The sequence below is a fragment of the Bison bison genome, unplaced genomic scaffold (assembly GCF_000754665.1).
Source record: "Bison bison bison isolate TAMUID 2011002044 unplaced genomic scaffold, Bison_UMD1.0 scf7180017864461, whole genome shotgun sequence".
Taxonomy (NCBI): Eukaryota; Metazoa; Chordata; class Mammalia; order Artiodactyla; family Bovidae; genus Bison; species Bison bison.
The window spans coordinates 1,223,448-1,248,490 of NW_011495023.1; the positions used below are offsets into that span (position 1 = coordinate 1,223,448).

Genomic DNA, 25,043 nt, shown 5'->3' on the forward strand with positions numbered 1-25,043 from the left:
TTTATAATAGGATCAAAAAAAACCCAAAAAACACTTAGGAATAAGTTTAACCAAGGAGATGAAAGACCTGCACACTGACAGAGATAAGAATGGTGGACTGGAGTATCAGGAGCGTGAGGGAGAGGAGACACTGGTCAAGGAGTATAAACTTCTACTAGGTATAGGATGAGTGAATTCTGGAGGTCTAATGTAGAGCATGATGATTATAGCTAATAATACTGTGTTGTATACTCAAAAATTGCTAAGACAGTAGATCTTAAATGTTCTCACCACAAAAAAATGTAGTTTTGTGAGGTGATGGAGGTGTGTTAGCTAAACGATGGTGTTGATGGTTTTGCAATATCTAAATGTACCAAATGAACACTTTGTACGTCCTAGACTCACACAGTATTATATGTCAAATATATCTCAAAAAGCTGGGGAAAAAACAGCCCAAAGTCAGACAAAGCACATAGTGAGCCTAATGGGGGGTTGAATTATGGGTTGGTACTTCTTCATTCAAAGCCTTTTATAAATTCTTTGGGATAAACTGTTCCTCAAACATTTCTGATCATCACACATTTCTGATCCTCAAACATGGGCTCTCCTGGCTAACACTGATGGAAGAATACAAAATTCTCTAGTTTGAGTTTTTGTTGAAGATTTCTACTATCACACATTAATCACATGTTAACCTAATCATATGTTAACCTAATCATATGTTAACCTAATCATATGTTAAAGTAATCACAATAGTTTGGCTTTGACCATCAAATGTTGCTATTATCACCAAGAATTTTATAAAATATGTGCTATTTCTAGTGCTTTAAGTACTCAAGCTTAAAGTTATGATTCAGTGAAATACTTTTCAATTCAAATGATTCAAACTTACTTTAAAACAATCTTATTCCAAGATTGGGATAGAATAATATTTTCATGATCTTATAAAAATAGTAATGATTTTGTATAATTAATCTGTATCCATGTTTAGGGGATTCATTTGAAATTCCCTACTTTTACTAAAGTAAGTTAAAGTTTTCCTAATGTTTGGTGTATTTTCCCTTGGGAAATTTAGTTATTTTTTATTGTCGTCCTTTAATGGTAGAGTGATAAAAATTATCTTTAAAATTTATTCTATTTTTTTTTTTTTTTTGCTATTGAGCTCATGTCATTTTAAAGATTATATTGGTAGTAATGTTTGTTTTAAAAATAAGGACTGTTTTAGATATAGCAATACTATTCTGGATTAATTGCTATGTGTAATTTTTATCCTAAAACATCATTCTTTCAGAAAAGTTTCGAGAATAGTCTGAGGAGCTCCAGTATATTTGTCTTTTTGTTAATATTTAACCACATTTGATATGTAATTTTCTTCCATTCTTCCCTCTCCCTCCCTCTAATATCTCCATCTTTCCTTTCCACTGTATAATTTTTTTCAGAGTTGAGATAAATTGTAGACATAATTCCCCTTCACCTGTAAACCTTTCAGTGTGTGTATCCTAAAGAATGACATTTTGCATGTAACCAGGTTATAGTCATCAAAGCCATGAAGCCAACATCGACTTACCAGTGTTGGATTACCTGCTGTCTCAGTTAGTGGCCCTCTTGGTGTGCAGACGTGAACAAACGAATGAATACACATGCGTCGCATTCTGGTCCAGTTTCCACTGTACAGTCAGCCTGGCGTCTCGTTGTCATGTCTCTTTAGTCCTTCTTAATCCAGAGCGTTTCTTCAGTTTATCTTTGGTTTTCATTTTTGAAGAGCAGATTACTTTGAGAATGTCCCTCAATTTGGGTTTGTGGGGTTTCTTTGAGAAATGATTTTTCTGGCTTCACATTACAGATTAACAATGGTACAAAACCTTTTTTTTTTCCCCTCCTCAGTATTTGTAGCATCAAGCAAAACATTAACAATTTTTTAAATATTATTTATTTTAGATCTACTGTTTGAATCAGAAAAGAGCACATAAAACCAGATGTGACATTTTAACTTTGCTAATAAGAGTAATTAACCTTAAAATATCAGCACAAATATCATACATAGACATTCATCTTGCATATGGGATAAAATAAAATCTATAGCTTAAACTGTAGGGTTATTCCTTTATGCCTAAAATATAAACACAGTACCATCTCTTGGACTTCCCTGGTGGCTCAGACAGTAAAGCGTCTGTCTACAATGCGGGAGACCTGGGTTCGATCCCTGGGTTGGGAAGATCCCCTGGAGAAGGAAATGGCGATCCTCTCCAGTACTATTGCCTGGAAAATCCCATGGACAGAGGAGCCTGGTAGACTACAGTCCATGGGGTCGCAAAGAGTCGGACACGACTGAGCGACTTCACTTTCCTTTCCTACCATCTCTTACTTTAAAAAATCCTGCTCTTGATTAAAACTGTAAATGGTTATTATTATTTGTCTGCTACACTTGCATATCATTTAAACTCTAGATGTTGAGTTAGTGTATTCTGTCTTTAACTTGTATGAAAACTCAAGTTAGGCATGAGAATATGATGCCGTACTTATTTTGTAAGATCCATCATAAAATTTTCAGCCCTGTCTTGCCCATCCTAGCGCTAATCCCTGCCCAATGACCATGTTTTGGCCACATAATATAATCAACTTCTACTTTTTGCTACCAAGTTTGCAGATTAACTGCAGGCTCAGAGTGGCCTGTGGGCCACCTGTGTCCCCTCGGCTATTGGGACTGTTGTTTGGGGCAGAAAGGAAAACTAGGCTTTAGTGCAGATCACTTGTGGCTATTTTTCTGTCTCGCTGCACATACGTGTGCATCTTTTCTGCCATCCTGAGGATTATTGGGAAAATAAATAGCCTTCATACTGCCTATGCATTAAGTTTTCTGTTTCTAATATGCTTAGCAAAAATGCTCTTTTTTTTTTTTTTCTGGGCATTAGAAGGCAAAAATGCCTATAGAGTAATGGCTAAGGGAAAACATGCCAGATTGTATTGACAGAAAAAAAAATCACGTGTGCATATGAGGGACATGATGTGTATTTGAGTGACATTCATGTCCAAATGGCTTAAGGGGCAAATTAAAGGGAAACAAAGTATTTATTGTGTTTCTTTACAAAAAATCTTGACTCAAGAAACAGTTGATACAGTACGGAATCTGGATGGAGTAACAGTTGAAGATGATAGAAAATTAGCTTCTCCTTGTATCAGAATGAAGAGATCCCCATACTAGTAAGATTTTTGGAAAAATTCTCTATAAAGTAGACTTTGAAATAGTTTTTGAAGAGCAAATTTTTTAAAAACATTTTGCTGCTGGAGAATTAAGTTGTAAAAACTGGTGTTAATTTCACTCATGTCAGGAGTGAAATGGATTAATAATACAATATCAAATGAAAAGTACAGTCTCTCACTTAAATGTTTTAATGACAATAATGACTTAAGACTCGATAAGAAAGCTGAGAAAGAGTATTACTCCCATCCTGCAGTTTTCATAAGAAATGAAACTTTTCCATGGAGAATACAGTCTCCTTTAAAACAGGTTCGGAGCAGGGCAACATGTCAGGAAATGATTTGAACTTCATTAAAATTTCTGTTCACGTATTCAGTCAGCTCCTTATCTTGATTTTTCGAGTAGAAGAAAAATGAAAATTTTAAGTCTTAGTAGAACATTATGGAAATGTCAATGTAAGTAAACATTAAAAAATCAAACTGAAGCTACAAATCAGTAAGTGACAATTAAGAACCTTCCAGATTTGGGGCAAATAAATGTACTGAATGATCAGACTTAAAAGTGCCCTTGTAAGGGACTGTCTTTGGTTTCTGTGTCTTTTCAAATGCAGTTTTCCCAGGAATATAAGTACTGGTTCTGAGTCACAAAGTGAATTTTATCTTTCAGTTTCCTCTGAATTTAAACTAGAAGGGCTGTATTGTGTTCTGAAACTATTTTGTATTTCAAACATCAGAAACATTTTATATTGAGGTAGCTATGTTCATTCATGCAAGGTTTTTATTTATGCTCTCCAATTGTTTTGAACCATATGGATGAAAATAAAATTTATAGAGCAAAACAAATATATAAAGATACTTTTGCATAGTAACTAAGATGTCAGTATTTTAATAGAATATTTAATGTTTATTTTTCCCCAATCCATTGATTTTTATTTGAGCTATAATTATTCTCTTGGAATATTTTAAATGTAAGAAGGCTTTTATAATGCACAGGTATAGGATTTATTTTGATTTGGGTACTTTTTATAGTTAACATACTATCCCTCTGTATGTTTTCAAGTTCTTTTAAAAATATTCTTTAGTATATAATTTTCATATTTTTAACATATTAGAGTTTTTTTTTTTTAAACACACCTTGTCCTGATAACTTTGAGGCTATCTTTTCAGATGGCACAGTGAGTGTTAGCATTGAATATTAGTAAGTTAGAAACAACAAATAAATCACATTATTGTGGATTTGGATAATGTACCTCTTGTATTATGATAATCTAAAAAAAGACTCTTACTGATAAACTCTGTATGTCCAAAAATTATTTCATCTGATTGAGATATCTCAGATTGCACGTTAACTTCCCAAAGGCCTTTTAACAATTATTTTATATTATTATGTTAATTTTGATAATTATTAGAAAATTTTTAAAAATTTGTTGAGGTGCAAAGAAAAAAGCTGAAGTCTGCCCACAGTTCCATTGCTCTGCAGTAGGCTTACACATGTGTAATTGAACAGTTCTTAAAAGTGCAATCTTTAAGCATGCCTTATAATCCAGCCTCATTAAGTACCATTAGATGTTTAACCATTCTTCAAGCGTATTTTGATAATCTCAGTCTGAATGACTAGGTGGATGCAGGAAAAATATTCCGAAAGTCCGAAAAGAGAAGGAGGAAAACTTTGTAAGCTTAGATGAGGCATTTAGTTGTGATTCAAAGAACTTGTGCCACATGTCTAGATGGCCAGCGTACAGTTGGGAACACTACCAAGGTCCTCTTCCAGTGTCCAAATACTTCTGTGTCATCACACTGCCTTTCATCAGGTATACCTGAGACATTCACTTGCTCCTTGCTTTTAGGGAGGAGCTGGGCAAAGTTTGTGCATCTCAAATGTGTTGGGTTCTGCAGCAATCTTCTTATGCACTTGATGTCTACTATTACAAAATCAAGATTGGCATATACAACTCTTAATTAAATAATATTTCTTGAATAATATCCACCAGCTGCAGTATGTATCATACAGTACTGTGGAAAAAAATTTTGTTCTAAAGTTGTGTATCTCTACTTTGTCTCACAAGTGTTGAAGGTTAAAACTCTCTAGCAACTCTCTGAAAATGAGCCCCTTTTTCTGCTGGCTTTGTATTATCAGGATTTGTTGTTTGAGAATAAGATGATACACCCTTAATGAACATTACGCTATTAATAACATTGAAAATTTCTAGTGAAAAACAAAGGGACAAATGAATTATATTTATTTTGATTTCCTGCTGTTTCTGTTTTTCTCCTGTGGTTTAGGATATATAAACAGATGAAAACCCCCCACAAAAAAGAAAAACAAACCAAAACTCTAGGAGTCTACATGTCTTTAGTCCTTCTGATACATTTTTTCTCCTATATTTCTCAGAATCTGGTTTAGGTTTGTTTCAGTATTGAAACAAGAGTCACATAAAAATATTAGCAGCTGGCTCCAGGAATCATCTGGAGGGGATGCAGTATGTGCTGTTATCATGGATCCTGTTGTGGAACTTCCATGGAAATACTGTGCCTGTTATGATTAAAGAACTGCTCATTAGCAGTCCTTCAAAATAACAGAAACATTGGAATATAACTGTGCGATTTTGTTTCCTGTTAGAAAGCAGAAGATGAGGATACTGTTCTCACACCTGATGGCACCCGGGAATTTCTGACGTTTGAAGTTCCGCTGAATGATTCAGGATCTGCTGGTCTTGGCGTCAGTGTCAAAGGTAACCGGTCGAAAGAGAACCACGCAGATTTGGGAATCTTCGTCAAGTCCATTATTAATGGAGGAGCAGCATCGAAAGTAAGCCAATGTCAGTCTTATCAAGCGTGTGCACACTCACAAAAATGTTTAATTTATAGCCCTATTCCTTGGAAACATTTAAGTGGTTGGGGTGAAATCATTCCTCTTCCCTATGTATGTTCATTTCTGTGGCCTGTGAAGTAAACCGACAAAAAACAGATTAATAGGAGAAAAAGTTTACAAATTTTACTGATGGTAAAATTTCCAATTTTATGTGTATGGGGACTCCCCAGGAAGAAGTGAAAACCTAGGGAAGCAGTTAGATTTAGAAGCTTGTATACCATTTTAGCAAATGGTGATAAGTTGTAGAGTAGGGATTAGACGAAGAAAGACGGTTTGGGCTTCCAGGGGCAGTCAGTTGTGGGATGGTAAACCTCTGAAGGGAACCCATGGAAGAAAAGTCTCCTTTTATAAGGTTTGTTTCTGAAGACTCATCTCAGTAAGTCTCTGTCTCTGGTGTGAGGGTCGTTCTCCACTTCCAGGTTAGAGAGAAGAGAACTGGCACCTTCACAAGGAGGACCTTCTCCCCTGCGTTCAGCCAGAGGCACGGAGGACAGAGCCCTCTCTCTGTGTCTGACATTTCTCACTTGCCTTCCGCTGAGAATAATCCCTATGCCAAAGTGGTGTGTTTTGGGATGGCATATTTCTGATCCCCTGTAACACTTAAATGTTTTCTGGCTTTTTGCCTAATAACCCAAACAGGATCAAACAACTGCTGAAATCTCAGTGATGTTCCATTTGGGGATGCAAGTCTTATCTTCAGCTCCTCATTTTTGATCTCTGAGTTCACAGCCCAGGTTCATGCTAGTGAAATGAAGATTATCTTTGCAGAGACTTAGCTCAGGTTCTGGCACAGACCTGCCTGACAGGAAAGGTTAATCCCTCCCTCTTCTTTCCCCTCCCCTCTCGTGGGTCACTTCTGTTTCCCAGAGGAGAGAAAATGTCCTGGCTGTCTGTTGAGGGGGTGCTGCTCTTCTCTGCAATTGTCTAATAGCCTGGAGCTTTTGCACGTCTTGGGTTGTAAATAACCTCTCTGGGTGTCTGTGGAAGCAGGAAAGTAATCACTTTGTGTCCTTTGAATTAGTATGCTATTTTGGTAAACAGATTATGATAATGACTTGATTTACAAATGTGTAAATGATTGAAGTAGACACAGGCTGCAAGGGCTGCTTACACATTATTATGCTAGTGTTCAATTGGGCATAATCCATTAGTATTAAAGCCCCCCCCCTTTTTTTTTTTTTTGCTTTGTTTTCATTTTATTTTTCTAACGAAGGGGAAAGCAGCTTCTTTTATCACAAACTATTTAATGGCACTTATTTTTACCTGCTTCCTTCCCAGGATGGGAGGCTTCGGGTGAATGATCAACTGATAGCAGTGAATGGAGAATCCCTGTTGGGCAAGACAAACCAGGATGCCATGGAAACCCTCCGGAGGTCCATGTCCACTGAAGGGAACAAGCGAGGAATGATCCAGCTCATTGTGGCGAGGAGAATAAGCAAATGCACTGAGGTAAAGATGAGAAAGACAAAAGGCATCTGAAATGGCCCTAGTACCAAGTTCTCTCCTAACATTGGACGAAGGATTACAGGTCCCTGGGCTTTACCGCAGAAGATTCTCAGTTATCTCTGGTGGCTAGAGTTTATTTCATTGTCATTAGATTGTGATTTATTTTCTTAATTCTGTGCTCAAAATATTCCTGAGCATGCAGTAATATTTCTGTTGCCACCTCAAGAGTTAATGCCGGGATCTGGAAGGCACCTTTGTTTAGCTGGGTGCCACACATTCCTGCTCAGAGTCCCGTTCTCTTCTGTTCATCAGTGTTGAACCAGGAGGGAGAAACACCGAAGCAGCGATTGCTTATCTAGACTGGGTGCCTCTTGCAAAGTCCCTCAAGGGGGAGAGCCCGTTTCTCTTGTGACGTGGTCAGAAGTGGAAGCCTCCCTTCCCACGCCTAGCCTGCTTCGTCCTTTACTGTAGGGCTGGGCATTTTTCTCTGGAGAACCTGCTGTTCAGTGATATCTGCTGCATGAAACCATGGTGGGTTCTGCACCTGTGCTGTGTCTAACCAGCTGTGAGTGGGAAGGTTTTCTTTCTCGAAGAACGTGAGCTTTTGTTTTCCCAGATAGCAAAAACATACCAATTAGAAACATACTACTTACGTTTCAATAGCAGAGCATTTGAAAATTTAAAGGGAATTAAATATAGATTTGTTAATGAATATTAGAACCTGGAAAAAAAAAAAACACAATTTTTTTAAGACATTTTATAAAGTATGTGCCATCTATAGGAAAGAGGTGGGACCTGCTTGCTGAAAGTATTGTTTGTTGTTTTTCTCTATGTTCAACTCCCCATACTTTTAAATCAACTAAGAGAAAATGTTTAGCAAATCACACAAACTGGAAAGTATACCTAACCTGCTTAGGTGTTTTTCTTAATTTTAAAATCTGTGTTTAATATATAAAGAAAACTTTTCAGGTCATGATGATGGCTCATCCAATTGGTTAATACAAGTGGATTTTGCAACATACCTTTGAGCTCAGGGGGTAGTTAGTGGAGAGGTGACCAAATTTTGAAAAATTATTGACCATAGACTTACTTTTACATTTTTATTTTCCAAATGAAGAATGACTTAATGTTAATTAACAAGTTAATTTCCATGACAGCAAGAGAAGAGTGTCACCTTAACTAGAAACTTCATAGTGAAAAACTGTGAAAGTAAAACATTTGCATTCTTAAATATAAATTCTAGTCCCTCGGACTAGGCTACTGGATTGATTTTCTTGAATGGTTATTTTTATTGGTTTCCAAATCATTCACTGATATTTTAAACGTTAAGTCCTGTAAAGAGCTATCTCCACAGTTAGTTCACAAGACACATTGTTCTTTATTAGGTCTTTTTAAAAAATGAAAGAATTTGATTTTCCCTAAGACTGTATTCATTAGACTGATGCTCATTGAGAAAATGTGTTAGATCCTGGGGGATAGCAGTGAATAAAAACACTGGGGGACTTCCCTGGTGGTCCAGTGACTGAGCCGCCAATCTCCCAGTGCAGGGGGTCTGGGTTTGATTCCTGGTCAGGGAACTAGATCCCACATGCTGCAACTAAGACCCAGTGCAAATAAAAAACAAACAAAAAGAACTGGTGGGGGTTCCATCCCTGGATGTTCTCCTGGACAGTATATCATATTGTTGTCGCCTTCTCAACGTTTTCCTTCAGAGAAAAGCATTGAAACATTATATGGGCACTTAGACTGTGAGAAACACACCCAAGGTCAGCATCCTGAATCTTGACGTGCTTTCATCTGGTTCAGGGGATTCCCTCTTGTTCCCCAAACAAACCTGTACTAGCCTGAAAATATTTTGATAAAGGCACTGATTTGATCCCCTGTCTCCCTATAAGAAGCATGGAATTGAAATCCCCCTGCAATATCTTTTTGTCTCATTCACTTCTGCATATGAATTTATGTGAATGAAAATGATATAAGTAAGGGAACAGCGGCAGTAGGCAGTAATAGACTTTAATATTCAATATTCTTTATGGTATCACTTTCATACATTGCTGGTTATTACTATTTCTTAGGATAGAGTAAGCTTATAAAGCAATTAGATAAAAAAAAAATCTTATCACGAGTGCTGTGTTCTCTTTGTAATACCAGTGAAAAGCCTTTTGTACTGACAGGATTTAACTAAAGAATTATATGAAGACAGAAGAGCTCATTTCAGCTTCCCATAAGTCTTAAGACATGATTTTGCTGCTGTTGTACTTATATTATATATTACCTTTGGAGAAACATCTCCCTGAATTACTGAGAGGGTATGTGTAAATTATGTTACCGTAAATATTGATGTAACCAGAGCATGTCTTGTCCTGCATGAACCTCAAGCCAGAATAATGTGCTAAGTTCCCTCCTTCTGGGTCTATCCATCAGCTGTGTAGTCCGGCCTTGGACAGTATCACAGAACTTTATTTCACTGACTCATCTTTAAATCAAGGGTTTGCATACTTAATTTCAAGCTAGAGAAGATGAAAATTTGCAAAAGGCTCATCTTTTGTGCTTTGTCACATCTTTCCTTGCCCTCTCTTATATGTGGGAAGTGCTGTGTGCTATCTCAATATGTTTTCTTTAAAAATTAGCAACTCTGCGGAATTCCCTGGGAGTCCTGTGATTAAGATTCGGGGCTTCCAAAGCAGGCGGTGCAGGTTTGATCCCTGGTTGGGGAACTAAGACCCCACATTCTGTGTGGTATGGCCAAAGATAAAAAAAAAAAAAAATTGGCAACTCGTTGCACTAGGTACATCTTCCCTTGCACGTCTCTGTTCTTTGTTTCCATACAGCACATTCGAGACGTTTTCTAGAAGATGTTTCTCAGTCTCTTCCTCTTGACTTCTCAGGAGTCTGTGAACACTGCCTCGTTCTTGAATCCTTTCCTGTCAATTCTCTCCATTTTTCTCCTACTTCAGTCTGGCCCTTCTGTCTCCTCTAAGGTTGCTCTCTTCTGCCTATTCCTTTATTGGTTAGTATTCTTCAGGGCATTTCCTAGGCTGTGTCTTCTGCACACGCTCCCTGGGAGACCTTTGTTCCCTGGTGTTCGGGTACTGTGTTCGTTGTGATGAATCCTGTGATCATGTTACCATCTCAGGGACCTATTCTAGTTCCAGACCCCCCTCTTCAGTGGAGACGTGTACTGGTGTGTCTCTGAGGCACCTCTACTTTTTCTTCTTAGAGTTCCTCCTCGAGGTCTTCATCTGCCTTTGTCCTTCCCCGAAGAAATAGCTCCACTGTTTCTGCAATTGAAGCTGGGAATCTGGGGTGACCCTGACCTCTCAGTTGCCTTTCTTGTCTCTGTCACCTCCTCCTCTGGAATCTCTCCTCCCTACTCTCCTCCATCCCCTGCAGCTGCCCAGTCACCTGGCAGGGCTCTGTGCTGCAGCTCCCTGAAGGATCTTCCCCTCAACCCGTTTTGTTTACACTGCAGTAAAGCCCGTCTTCCCACAAAGCAAGCTGATCCTGTTCTATATATCAAAAACTGTAAAATACTTTGGGATGAATTGAACAATGCAGGTAGTCTCTGTACTCATAATTCTATAAAACATTGCTGAAGAATTAAGTTAGATCGAAATTAGTGGAGTGATACATGATTAGCAGATTCAGTATCATTGAAGTATCAGTTCTCTCAAATTGGCCTATAGATATAATAAGCTCTTGTTAATCATCGCAGCAGGCATTTTCATAGCAATGAATAAGGTGATATCAGTTGGGATTATTAATTTTTTATACTGTTACTAATATTATTATTAACATAATTTATATGAAAATCTAGAACTGGGAAAACTAGGATGAAAATATCATTGGTTGCTTTTGAGCAAGTTGGGATTGAGTGGGAAATAATAGGGAGGAATTTAATAAGGAAATGGGAATGCCCTTTACCCAAAGAGAGGTGTATGTTACATGGATTTATCAATTTGTCAAAACTCACTGAACTGACCAAGGACTACTTTAAAATGAATTCTGTCTCTCAGTTTAATCCTCTTAGAATTAGAAAGCTATATTAGAATAGAAAGGAGCCTAAGGTATCATTTATGATTCTCTTTATGTGTGAAGAAATAAACACAGGGAGGTCAAATGATGTGCTTAATGCCGGCAAGTAATTTAAGAAATTGAGAAGCAAGGTGTCCATCCCTCTTAGGCACATGAGAGGGTCTGATGGCATGTGTGTTGTTTGGGCAGTTGATACTTTGGCTGTGTTGGGAAGTGTGGACAGTAACCCTGAGTCAGGTAGGCCATCTGTTCTGCATCTGCCGCGTCCAGGCTTACTTTACACTCTGGTCCTTGCTCTCAACCACATGGAGTGAAGGTCATTAGCAATGGTTCTTCATAAAAGCAGAACCCGGAACTGTGCCCTGAAACTCTGGTCACTCTTTTCCAAAGTTAAACCCCGTCTTTTTATCCATTGTTTTGTGTTAACTTGTCCTTTGGATATTAGCATTGAGTTGTCCAAGAAGTTCGTTTGGGTTTTTCCTTTAAGTGGTATGGAAAACCTGAACAAACTTTTTGACCAAACCAGTACTTTCTACAGTGTGTGATTTTTCATCTCAATCAACTTTGTTTTACTTCCGGTGTTGTGCTGTGTCCTTCCACATGGCCTATATGTATGATATCCCTAAACCATTTTAAGGAAACTCTGAGTCATTCACTCAGAAATGAATTTATTCATCCAATTATTCACCCAGTGCCTGCTCTGTGCCAGGAATTGGGGATAAAATAGAATAAGCTTATAAAGACTGAAATATCAGATAATGAGATCGTGCCAGTTACTAACTCGGACCCAGTTTTAGGCTTGCTGAAGGGGATTAGGGCAGTATCTGTGCCAGCTTTTCACTGTTTATAGTTGAGATGGTGGGATACATTCTCTTTATGGGAAAGACATGATTTGATCTGCTAATGCACACTTACAACAACATGAGATTTTACAAAGCCCTATAGATATTGTATTCGTTTTTAAAAAGGAACCAATCTTTCACCTTTTCCCAGGAAGAGTAGGCCAAGTGTATAATATAAAGCATATTCATTGGACAGTATCCAGCTTTTTGTTATTAAATAGCACTTATTATTTCCTGATTATAAAAGCCACATATCTTTTTAAGAGAATGCTATATTTCCATCGTTTTTAGGTATGGAGTAATTCCCAATGTTTATGCCTTCGTAAATGAAGTTCTGATAAATATTGATTGGCATGAATCTTTGTTATTCACTTAGCTTCTTACTTTGTGAGGCTAGCAACTGGAAAATGAAATAAATGGACTGGTCAAAGAGTGTAGGATATTTCTTGGCCCATGGCGTGCACTTGCACATTCCTTTGGGAAAAGACTGTATCACTTCATGCTGATCTCCAGTATAGGTTATCTTGTTGCAGCCTAGAGCTGAATTCTCTTAAATGGGTGAAAAGGCGTTCCTATTTTCCTAGCACTGGAGTTGATGGGGTCCCAAACTTCTGCTCCTACTTGGGACTGAATTCTGTTGCATGGAAGAACATTTTTTTTGCAGCTGAAAAGACAAAGTGAAAATTGCAGTCCTTTTATTTTGGCGTCCTCTTCAAATTAAGCTTAATTTGATAAGGTTTTCATATAAGGAGAATATATGGTCTGCCTGGGAGCAAACCATATTGCAGGAAGGCCACCCACTCTTCTAGGACCACCTTACTTGGAGTGGCCACTCCCACCTCCGATGTGATACACTCTTCTTTCTTAAACTCTTTGCTTGCAACAACAAAAAGAATCATCAAAAGATTTAAAACAAAACTCTGTACTCCAATCGTTTTTTTTTTTTTTTTTTAAGAAATTAAAAGGCATTGTATCTTCTGTTAAATATTTATGTAGGAGGCCATTGATGTCTTCATTTAAATCTGTCTTTTGAGATGCAAATTAGACACAGTTAGGGAGGTGGGGAGGTGCAGATGCTTTCCCAGGAAAGTGCTCAAGTATGACTTTCCTAATGAACAGGCATCTTATTGTTTTTCTCTGGAAAGCCTGCGTGTACAATTCTTTAAATGGAATTTTTATTTGACTGTATAAAATTCTGAAATAGCCTCTCGGGATATTTAGGGGTTTCGCATAAAGGTGCTTTATAAAGAGTTTATCATCTAAAAAATTGCAGTTATGTAGTTCAATTAAATGTATTTGTTAAACAAACTCAAGGATGTGTTGTCTGTCTTATGATGAAATAAATTATTGTGTAGGATGCAGGTTTTGCATGTTGAGTCTCTTTAATATTATGCTCATTAAAAGTACTCATGCATGTCTATTTTTAAAGATATCAGGTATTTGCTGTGTTTATTTTTGTTTTTGCCTCCCCAGAGTCCCTTGGAATTATGGCATCATGTCCTTTCAGAAAATATTCTTTTATTTTTTTATATCCGAGACCTTGAGTATTTAATTTTCTTTTCAGTAAAGCTGTCGTTGTAATCTGCAATTAAAAAAAAAAAAACTAATAAAACAAATCCTCATTTCACAATTTAAACCTTATTGAGTCTAATTCACCAGCACTGCACGTTTATTATTCTCCTGCAGTTTGACGTGCCTCCAGTTGTAATTGTGTTGACCCTTCAATGCATTAAATCTCCCCAGTGCTTATCAAACTGGGCGAGATAAGTCTACAATTCGGAACTTCATTAAATATCTCATTTATATTAAACAGATGATAGCTTCTAACAGAAATAAGAATTTGTTCCAATGGAGAAGCCACGGTTGTGGTTTCCTCTGTGTTTGGAACGTGCACTGTTCGCTTTGCTGTGCTGGAGCCCCTGCCTCCACGCCGCCCCCACTACCTAAGTCCTCCCTGCCTCTGGCTGTAGGCCTTTGCCAAAGCATCAGGTGTGGTTAACCTTGGAGCCCCCATTGGGAGGATTTGTATTTATATGTTCTGTTCCCTATTGTTTCATGGCCTTACTAGCATAGATTTCTCTTTCCTATTATTTTTATGAAATTCATAACTTATAAGGCACAACTGTTATGCCACTCACTGTTTTAATTCTCAGTGATGGGAATCAACCTATATTCTCCACTTATCTAGCAGATTGTATGTTTGTGAAATAGGCATCTTTGCCTGCTTCTTTAGAATACTTAATCTTTACTTCTGTATTGTCAATATCCTATATAGTTTTTTTTTTTTTTTGGTTTTTAAGTCTTTATTGAATTTGTGACAGTATTACTTCTGTTTTATGTTTTGGCTTTTTTTGGCCATGAGGCACGTGGGATCTTAGTTCCCCAACCAGGGATTGAACCCACACCTCCTGCATTGGAAGGCAAAATCTTAACCACTGGGCCACCAGGAAGGTCCCTATCCTATATGGTTTATTTTCTCTCATACTTAGGATTACAATGAGAGAATAGAATTTGTTTCTAATTTCAGCAGAAAAAAACGGAGGCTCAGGGTGTTGTTGAAGACACCTGAGCTAACAAGTGGCCTTTAGGTCTTAGAGTGTAGGTGGTCATTCTCCCCTGCACACACACCATGGTGTGCTAATGGTTAGCTGTATTTACACACTCTAAACGTAAAAAGCAGAGTTAAATTTCAGCTTCCATTTTGGTAATGATAAAGCATGTGTTGCACAGAGCAGCATGTCATAAAAAGTTCTGAATTAAACCATAACTTAAATTGACTTCAACAGATACTTAACCATCAAACTGAAAAAATAAGCAACAAGATAAGTTTGGAAAAAAGCCCTTAATATACATATTTTTCCTCCAGTGCTTGAAATCTGACAGAACTTCATGGGAGGCACAGTGTAAAGTGGCACAGAAAGTTGGTCATTAGGCAGAGCTGTCATCACAAATTATTTTGGTACAGGGTGAAAAGTTCTAGTTCATTTGGTACTCAGTTGGATGCAGGCCTTGGGCAAGTTGTTATAATTCCCCCACGCTGCTCCTGGGCCTCCACTTCTGATTTTGCCTTTCTCCATCTTTCTCTGCAGCTGAAGTCACCTGGGAGCCCCTCTGGACCCGAGCTGCCCATTGAAACAGTGTTGGATGATAGAGAACGAAGGATTTCCCACTCCCTCTACAGCGGGCTCGAGGGTCTTGATGAATCACCCACAAGAAACGCTGCGCTCAGTAGGATAATGGGTGAGTCAGGTACAACCCTGTTGGTCCCATCTTATGTTTATGCTTTTACTGGTTCACAGAGAGGTTATTAATGTAATATTAATGTAAAGGAGTCCCATGTTTTCAAGAGGAAAAGGAGCAGGTTCGTTATAATTATTCAGGAAGTGTTAATGCCAAGAGAGGCAATCGATACATTGATTTTGTTAAGTGAGGTTTAGATCCTATAACACGTGGGAAAGGAGAAAAAGAAGGGGATCACACAGAAGTGCTTTCCAGTGATCAAGATATTCTTAGTGTGTCTGAGATGTTAAATGAAGCTGTGTTTTGGGTTTTTTTTTTAATCAAAATTTAGAGGTTTATGGCAAGATTTCAAAGTCATATTTTTATAATAGCACCCTTTACAGGGAGAGGAAAAAATACATAGATATGTGTATACGAAATATTCACCTTTTGTGGTTGTTATGGACTAAAGTGTTACCCTGTTGTAATTGCATCTCGACTTTTTCAAAGGCTTCATTTGAAAATCCTGAAACCAGTGTTTTGCGTCCTTTGTTTGCATTCAGCACCATTCTGTCTGTGTGGCCCCCAGTGGATAATGAGGTTATTAGCACTTGCTCTGCAGCCGTTCAGCTCTCTGCTAACAGATCCGGTTAATAAAGACTTGCTCTGCCACCAGAGTGGTTGGATTTACTGAGTTGCTCATCTTGGGATTAGCTTGTGAGAGTTGTCAAATTTAAAATGTAAGAAGCTGTTTTGATTAAAATAGCACGTGACCTAAAATGCTTTGATTGCTGGTGTGTTTTGCAAGCCTCTAATATGAAGTACAAGCCTAAATTTAACTCCATTCTCAGCACATTTACTGGAGATTGAGTACAATCCATGTCTCCATTAGGAAGCTTCATTGGGACAGGAATTTGTTTTCTTCATCAGTGTATGTTTATGGAAAGCCTGCTGTTGGCAAGACACTGTATTTACTTTTGCTGTAGATGCAAAGAGGAGAGAGAAACAGTCTGCCTTCAAAGAACTTTCTACCAGGCATGATCGGAAAAATATATGAACATGACTAGTAGAATTTTCTGTTGTTCTTCCTCTAATCCTTCTAGCTTTCTTATTTGGACATACTGCTAAATTCCCCATTTCTTATTTTATTACACGTAGAATAAAGACATGCCAGCGCTCTGGTTTAATTTTGTCAACATTTTTGTTTGATCTTCTTGGTGTGGTGTGAGCAGGGGAAGAATGCTGAAGGTATTGCATACCTGTCAGACGACAGGCATTGCACATGGTGTGTTAGATTAACCTTCATTTATTAATAATCACTCTCCTCACTGCTGTGAGGTTTTCCCTACTTTTCCAGTTTTGGTGTGTCAGTTGATCTTCATTAAACGCTTTTTTTATTGTTGAAAATTCAGACCTCTTAAGAGAGAAAGAGAGTATATGTGTCCCTGGATCTGTATGCATACAAAGTGATTTGCTGTAATTTCCCCTTTATTATAGGAACATAGGACTTGCCATACTGAATCAGACCATTGGTCCACCAGTTCCTGTAACCTGCATCCTGCCTCCAATCCCTGATGCTTCAGAGGAAGGCGAAAAACTAAAACTAAAAACAAACCAAAAGCCCCCAATTCACCTAGTGACCTTTGGAAACGCTGTATATATGGGTTGAGGATTCCTTCTTTTTCTTTGGTCTTGTGCCCTGCTTTTGTTAGTAATGACCTCATTAGCCCTAAGTTTGCTTTAGAGTTGGCATTGTTTTCCTTTCCCTCTGCTGGAGATGTAATGGACTTTAAAATTCCAGATGCTTCTGCTGGGTAGTAACCTCCCTTTCAGCTCTGTGCTTTGTAATATATTGTGGGTTCTGTTCTGGGCTGGGGGTGACAGACTCCTTCTCTGGAAGGCCAAACTGATATTGTATGATTTGGGTATTTTAAGACATTTTTTTACAAGTTGTGCTAGAAACTAGGAGTCTCATATATTTTACTCTGAGAAATGTATGTGCTGAATTTGAGTTTTTATCTTGAGTTTTAAAAATTTGAGAATTCTTTAGTCTTGTCAGTCCCTATTTCAGCATCATTGACCCTAAGAAACAAACAGTATTCATAATGTCACTTCCCACTTAGAGTTAGAAATCTTGCAAAAAATAGTGTCTTACAAAAAGATACCAAAGCAAGGTACCAAATATAAGAAATTAAAGCACTGAATTTCAGTTAAGCTAAACTCGATAGCACCCTCATTTACTAATGGGCGCCATATCTGGGTGCATGAAAATTTCTCAGACAGATCTTGTTTGGTTAGTGGTTGTCTTCTATCCGTTTAACCCCTGTTTGGACACCAGTGGAGGTGGTGGTATCTGCTTCATGATCTGCTATGATTCAGATAGAACTTTGTGTTGAAATTCCAGATGACTACATTAAGAAATGATTAATTTCATGTGGACAGGGTAAATTTTCACATAGAATATTCCTCCTGTGCAACTCTAGGTCCAAAAGGAGCTTTGAAGCTGACTCATTTCTATGGGAACATAACTCAGGAGAGAAGCTTCCAAAAAATAGACCAAAAAAAGGAGAGATTCTAGTTGGGAACATGTCAGATGTCACCAGCCACACTTTCGCACTTAAATAAAAGAGCTAAGCCCCAAGATCCCATGATGATTTTAGTTTTATTTTGTTCTTGGCTATTTCCTCTTTCTAAAAATAGCCCTCTCTGGGGATTAGTGGGATCACACAGTAAGTGTTAGTGACATTTAACCTTTATTAACATCCATTTTTAAGTATCCACATTTTCAAGCAACTGGCATTACACAGTCTGCAGAATCTTCCGTTCTGGCCAACACTGTGATTTAAATCAAAGAAGTTGTTTCAGAGGAAACCACCTTACAAACCATTTGCCCCCGCCTGCTTAACATCTGTGCAGGGGAATTTTGGACTAAAGAAATTAAGTGACAGGTCTGAAGCCCCAGAATTCCGTTTTTCTGAACCAAAATTATGATGTATATTTTTCTGAGTCATGAATCCCATGTTATTGAAACCTGATTCATCTCCTTAGCTTTTGGTGAGGTCAGCCAGACTTGCAAACAAAGGCAAGAGTTCTCCAGGTATCTTCTGTATTGGCTGACTCTCCACTCTCATGGATTTTCAAGGAGTGATCTTGGACACTCATCAAAGAGAAATCTGTATGGAGTCTACGTAGGATTTCTTCCTTTTAAAAGCCTTGAAAGTATTTTACAGATCCTGAACTGTCTTAGCTACTACTACTACTACTAACAATAGCAGTAAGAGGTGCAGCTAATTCACCAACATGTGCACTTCATAGGACACCATCACAAGCTGACCTTTGGGAGCATGGAGCCTTAACATGTTTTCCAACATTTTTTATCTGAAGAATTTTTCTGTTTAAAGCACAACTGAAATCTGTTGACTCCATTTTCAAATGTAATTCAGTAGTTTTTATATTCATATACTTGTGGTGAGTTTAAAAAATAATTTTGTTCAGAGTAGTTTGAACTTGTTAGAAATTAAACATAGAGAAATGGAACATTAATGTTTTTTATTGTGAGTCAAATCACTGGCAAAGTTTTCATTGGTTTCTAGTGTCATGCATGGTGCTGCCTTCTATGTAAATGTACCGATGAATAAATGTTTGGTAAAGTCATCCTGTATCGCATTGTTTCACTCTGCTACAGTTTAAATCTTAGCTTGTTTTTTAACTAGTTGTGGAAAGAGGAAAGTTCATTCACTGAAAACCAGATCAAAGGCTTCTGAAGTCAGCCCTCGAAGGGTTCACATTCAGGATGTGCCACGTACCTGCAGACTAGGTGGAGTTTGGTAGAATATGTAGTTTGACAACTTATTTATTACCCCCAATATGTTCCTGAAGTTGGATCCCAAAACAATATTCCTGACAAGTTTGTTATTGCTGCAAAGTGGAAAATTGATGGAAAAATATGTATTTTCAAGACTTGAAATATTAGCCTCCAGAATCGCGGGTGAGAGAAAAAAAGCTGAGTCCTTGTTTTGCTGTTAATAGGGACATTTTGTCCTGTTTATTGAAGTATAAAATTTTGGATCACTTAAGGAACAATATTTCTACTCAAAACAACATGGAAAAGGACTGTCACATGCAGAACCATTCTGTATTTCATATTGCTTGCTAGATTGCCTCTCAGAATATATTGCATACAAGTTCTCATTTTTATGTTTAGAAATTAGTTTGCTATCATTACACCATAATAGTTTCTTCCAATAAATTTTGCCTGTGTGAGGACATGACATTTAATGCTGTGACATGTCAGTGGTGTGCTATTAGGGATAACTTGTGTTTTTTCATTGTCTACATGTATTTTGGAGGGGAAGTATGTCTTGAGTAGGAAATATTTCTTTGGGTAATAGTGCTGCCATGTCCAACCTTATTTATGAATGATATTTTATTGAATAGATTTCTGTCTTTCTGTACTAATATCCTAAAACTGGAGTGGGCATAAATGAGTCATTTGAATTCGGGAAAAGGAAACAGTGAAGTATTAAATTTGACTCCCATTTTTATTATGAACATTCATAAAAAGTTGCTAGTTTTTACAGTTTGTCAAAATGGATGTATTTCAAATCAGAATCGAGTATTTTTCTTGATAATTTGCTGAGGAGAGATTTCAGTGAACATATAGTATTTCTGTAATAGAGTAGTTGGTGCTAAGTAATGAATTCATTGGAAATTTCTAGCAATTGTGCTTTGGGTTGTTCTGAAAAACTCTCTATCAACTTCGTGTTTCTCCTTTGTTTAAATGTCTAGAACAGTAATATATATTTAAAATCCTTCAAGTCTATATGTATGCCATCCTCTAATTTCCAAAATGGTGTTAAAACAAAAATTATTATGTACACACTCTTAAGAATGTTTAAAAATGAGATCTTAAGACAGATATTAAAGTGTCATGAACTGTGGTCACATTGCTGTTGTGCTGTTTTTAAAAGTAATTTATCATAGAGGACAAGGACACCCTTTTAGAACAGTGATAGGATTTGGAGAGGGCAGCAGTCCTGTTTATTTGCATAGGAACCAGGAGAGCTGATTTCACAGATGTGGATGTTGGACTTGCAATGAGCGTGTTTCCATCCTCCTGTAAGGTGAGAGGCAGTGTGTCCATTTTCCTTGCTCTGTTGGAAGAGCCAGACCAGCGTGACCGCATCACACTGTGATGAATGTATCTCTGAGGACAGCCTTTCTCAAGATATTTATGTGAACTGAAGCCTCGCCCATGAGTTTTGCTCAGAGGAAATACAGCACAAGGTTTGGGGAGGAAGCCAGAAGAGCTGTAGGTGTCTTGGGGCAGGAAGATGGCAGCATTTGGACCCCAGCTTTATCTATAAGGATTCAGGCCCTTGAATTATAATTTTATCCTAAGAAAGATAAACACCTCTCATGCGGATCTGTGAACTTGAGCAGATTTTCCTGAAAGAAACTGATCAATGTGGACAGTTCTGGGTCTTTTCTTACCAAGAACACCATATCCTAATTGAATAAATCAGAATTCACAAGCTCCTGTGTCTTGGCCTGAAAGACCTCACGGCAAGGAGATCCTAGTCTTTTAAGATCACTCCTGCTGTCTCTGAAGTGTCACCTGCGTGCACTGTGGGCTTTTCTCCCTTATGCATTTAAAGATGCTATTGCTGATGTCTGTAATGATTGTCATCATTTCTTCTAGCAGAATAAATCACAGTCATCATTCAAAACCCCTCTCAGGTGTTGACTTTGCTATGATTTCCAGCATCCTCTGCCTTCAGCTACCAGCACTAGTGAATGCCAGGGCACTTGTGGGACATCAGTCACAGCACCAGTCAATTAACACTGTATCTGGTCTGTCTCCTTCTTCAGGCTGTGAGCCATTGAGAAACAGAGATTGTCTTTCTTACAGATCTTCTAGGTGGTAGGTGCCCAGTAAATGATTGATGTAAGTCTGCAGGGCTTCCCTCCAAATTTCCTGGTAAAAATTTTCAAACAACTTTAACGACTTAGAATCCATGTGGCATTTTCATGTTAGAAGTCTTTCTAGAGATCAACTCTGGCCTTAGGAAGCATAAAACCAGAGACATGGAATACCACACCCAGAGCTGCATAGCATCAGAAGAAGGAATAGACTGGAGGTCTCCAATGGACATTCATTTATGAAAAATAAATTTTCTTAATTCTGTTTTGTTCTACCAGGTTGAGACATTTTGGAAATTCAGACTTTTTCTGATGTAGCAAAGTATTAACATTAATGCATCTCACCCTTAGATGGATGTCTAGAATGTCTCTTTTGTTTTTCCATTGGACAGGTAAATACCAGCTGTCCCCCACGGTGAATATGCCCCAGGATGACACTGTCATTATTGAGGATGACAGGTTGCCAGTGCTTCCGCCACATCTCTCTGACCAGTCATCTTCCAGCTCCCATGATGATGTAGGATTTGTGACGACAGACGCTGGCACATGGGCCAAGGTTGGCATCAGCGACTCTGCAGACTGGTAAGAGCACTCCAGGGCTGGAAAACACTGGGTAATTGCAGTCACACTTGATTTTATGTTTAAATATTCTGTCATTGAGCTCAGTGAAATGGGTGTCTTTTATAGCTAAGTTCTGTTTTCATGATTTTAATACTCATAATTATCACTCTGAACAAAAGATTTCCCTCAACCTCATAAACCTGCCCAATTGTGGTAGCCTTTCCAGGTCTATGGTTAGGAATTGAACAAAACCAACAAGAAAACTCTCACTAACTCTGAAACCCCACACATTTGTTAAGTTTCACTTTTAATTATTTTGTACCAAGTTGTTTCAGTTGTGTCCGACTCTGCGCAACCCAATGAACCATAGGCCGCCAGGCTCCTCCATCCGTGGGGTTCTCCAGGCAAGAATACAGGAGTGGGTTGCCATGCCCTCCTCCAGGGGATCTTCTCAATGCAGGGACTGAAGCTATATCTCTTATGTCTCCTGCATTGGTAGTCACCTTCTATACCACTAGCGCCTCCTGGGAAGCCCTTTAATTATTTTAGATCTGTGTTAATTTGATGAATTGTTTTTCTATTCGAGAAATAAATTCTAAGCAAATCCCTAATGGTGACTGAGAATTTGTAACAGTTAGATGACTTTGGCCAGATGAATAGTTGTTATGTTTTGGGAGTAGAGAAGAGGCTTTTACAGGTTTTCTTTTTAGAGTGTTGTGACTGTTCTAGTCTTTGTACTTACTTCTATCATTATTATTATTATTATTTTGGCTTCATGATGCTGCGTGTGGGATCTTTAGTTCCTCAGCCAAGGATCAAACCTGCGCCTCCTGTATCCACTGGACCACCAGGGAAGTCCCTATACTTGTCTAACATCATGACTTCTGAGGCAGTCGAATCCTATTTTTTCTCCTCTATCCCTTAAAATAGACAAAAGTATTTGATATTATTGAGTCAGTGGGCAGCACAGAAATGAGGATGTGCCTAGTAATTATATACATCAATTACATGCCTAGTAATTATATACATCAATAAGCAAAAGGACCATCCCTCCTAGGGATGACCATGGAAGGCTTTAGTGACAATTAACACAAACCATGTGAAGCATTATAGCCGAATTTTCTTACTGCCCTTTCTCTGGGGTCTTTTATGAATCTGTCAGCAAAATGATATTTCATTGTTGTGGCTTTGAGCTACACTCAAGTCCACGTGATAATAGCTTATCTTTGAATGAGTTTTTTGGTTCAGCATAGAGAAAGAACTGCCATATAAAGGAGAAACCCACCACTTGAAATCCTCAGATGCTGTCACATTTACTGCTGCATTTTATGTCTTTTTCTGAATGTGAAAGTGATGACAAAGTAAGGATTAAATATTTGTAATATTCATCATAGGTACAAAAGCCTTTAAGTCGACACTGTGATGAGGAATTATGAAGGCAGCCATAGGAATAGATCTGTTTGGGGCCTTAAGAAGCTCTGTACTGGTGAAAATAAATGAATAACGAACAGGGCCGGAGTGTGGCATTAATATCCCTAAGGGGATTCATAAAATGGTGAGGACTTGTATGATTTTGCTGTGGGGAATGTGCAGGAGTTGGAAAAGAATATGAATGAAGGGTTATCCAAACAAGAATGGCAGCTGTTCTGAATCACAGCAGAAAATGTAAGCTTTTCCAGCCTGACAATATCTCCCTAATCCTTGATGAAAATGTTATGAAAACAAAAGGGCAATAAGGCAGGATTAATAACTGGAATTTTAATAATGCTGGGGGGGCGACCAGGATATGGTTACATTCTTTAAAGAATCAGCTGTCAGTCCTGCAGACAAAGTTGCGAAGTATGCTAGTGTATTGTTTCCTGAGTCTGAAATTAGTTTACTAGGTATATTGATAGGGCAGAATTAATTATGTTATGGTTTAAGAATATTTAGTTATTTTAAGATGCTTATTAACTCACAGACTCATTTGACATATTCAATTGTGTATGTTTACAGTTCGCTGCACAATTGTGGAAGGTTAAATATGTCAAATGGCTAAACTTTGCATTTCTTCACTGACAGAATATCCTTTTATTCAATCCATGAATTGATTTAGGAAACATAACAGACAATGTTTGTAAGGTGAAAAAGGCAAAAACAGCATATTCTAATATTAGTAACAATGTAATTTCAGAGGACAGAAAATTAGTTTAAAAAATACAGTAATATGTAGTTTTCAGTAACAATAATTTGCACACCTTTGAAAAACCATTAACCAATAATTTCTATTAAAAATATATTGCAGATTTGCTTTGTCTGCAAATTTGATGCCTACTTGGAGTTCAGGTTTAGTGTATTTCACATGATATGGAAAAGGGTTAATGAGTACATGCAAAATGGTTAGAGAGACCAACTTCCAGTATTTAAAGGAATTACTCTTTCTTTGCTATTGCAAAATTAGATCATAGTTTTAATGATATGGGTTTTAAATTTTCACTTCTAGGGCTGTGTTTCCGAATTGGGGTGTATGTACCCTGAAAATTATAAGCATAGTATGGTAAGCTAAGCATAATACACACACACATATATTTATATAAATAATATATGCTAGAGCTGTGCATACGTATGTGTATATATATACACACACATATGTCCAAGCAGAGTAGGATGTGAAGGGGCATCTGAGGCTTCAAGATGAACATGACCCTGCTTCTTCCTGGAACATCATATTTACTCAAAGTTTTATAGGAGAAATATGACACATTAAAAATGAAAAGATTTTCTGTAGGATGCAAAAAAATAACATGAATTAGAATATAACAGAAGTTGTTTTTGCTTTGGACTGAACACCTAGTCACTGTGGGATGCTCTTTGCTCGGTCTCTGGGTTAGAAGAAGGGTGGGCAAGCTAGGTGCCCAGGGTAGTATTTGATGTAAGGTCTCACTCAGATGTGGCCCCTGAACTTGCTGGACCCTGAGATTAGATCTGCC

General features: G+C 37.8%; 1 protein-coding gene across 11 annotated transcripts in view; it reads left to right on the plus strand.

Moving 5' to 3' along the window:
* Window positions 1-25,043, plus strand: part of PARD3 (par-3 family cell polarity regulator) — a 581,703-nt gene that overhangs the window by 350,335 nt on the left and 206,325 nt on the right. For all 11 annotated transcript variants that reach the window (XM_010859873.1, XM_010859878.1, XM_010859876.1 and 8 more), the window contains 4 exons: window positions 5,798-5,986; window positions 7,328-7,498; window positions 15,462-15,612; window positions 21,906-22,095. In XM_010859873.1, coding sequence (XP_010858175.1) covers window positions 5,798-5,986; window positions 7,328-7,498; window positions 15,462-15,612; window positions 21,906-22,095 — 701 coding nt within the window. The remainder of the gene's footprint in view (window positions 1-5,797; window positions 5,987-7,327; window positions 7,499-15,461; window positions 15,613-21,905; window positions 22,096-25,043) is intronic.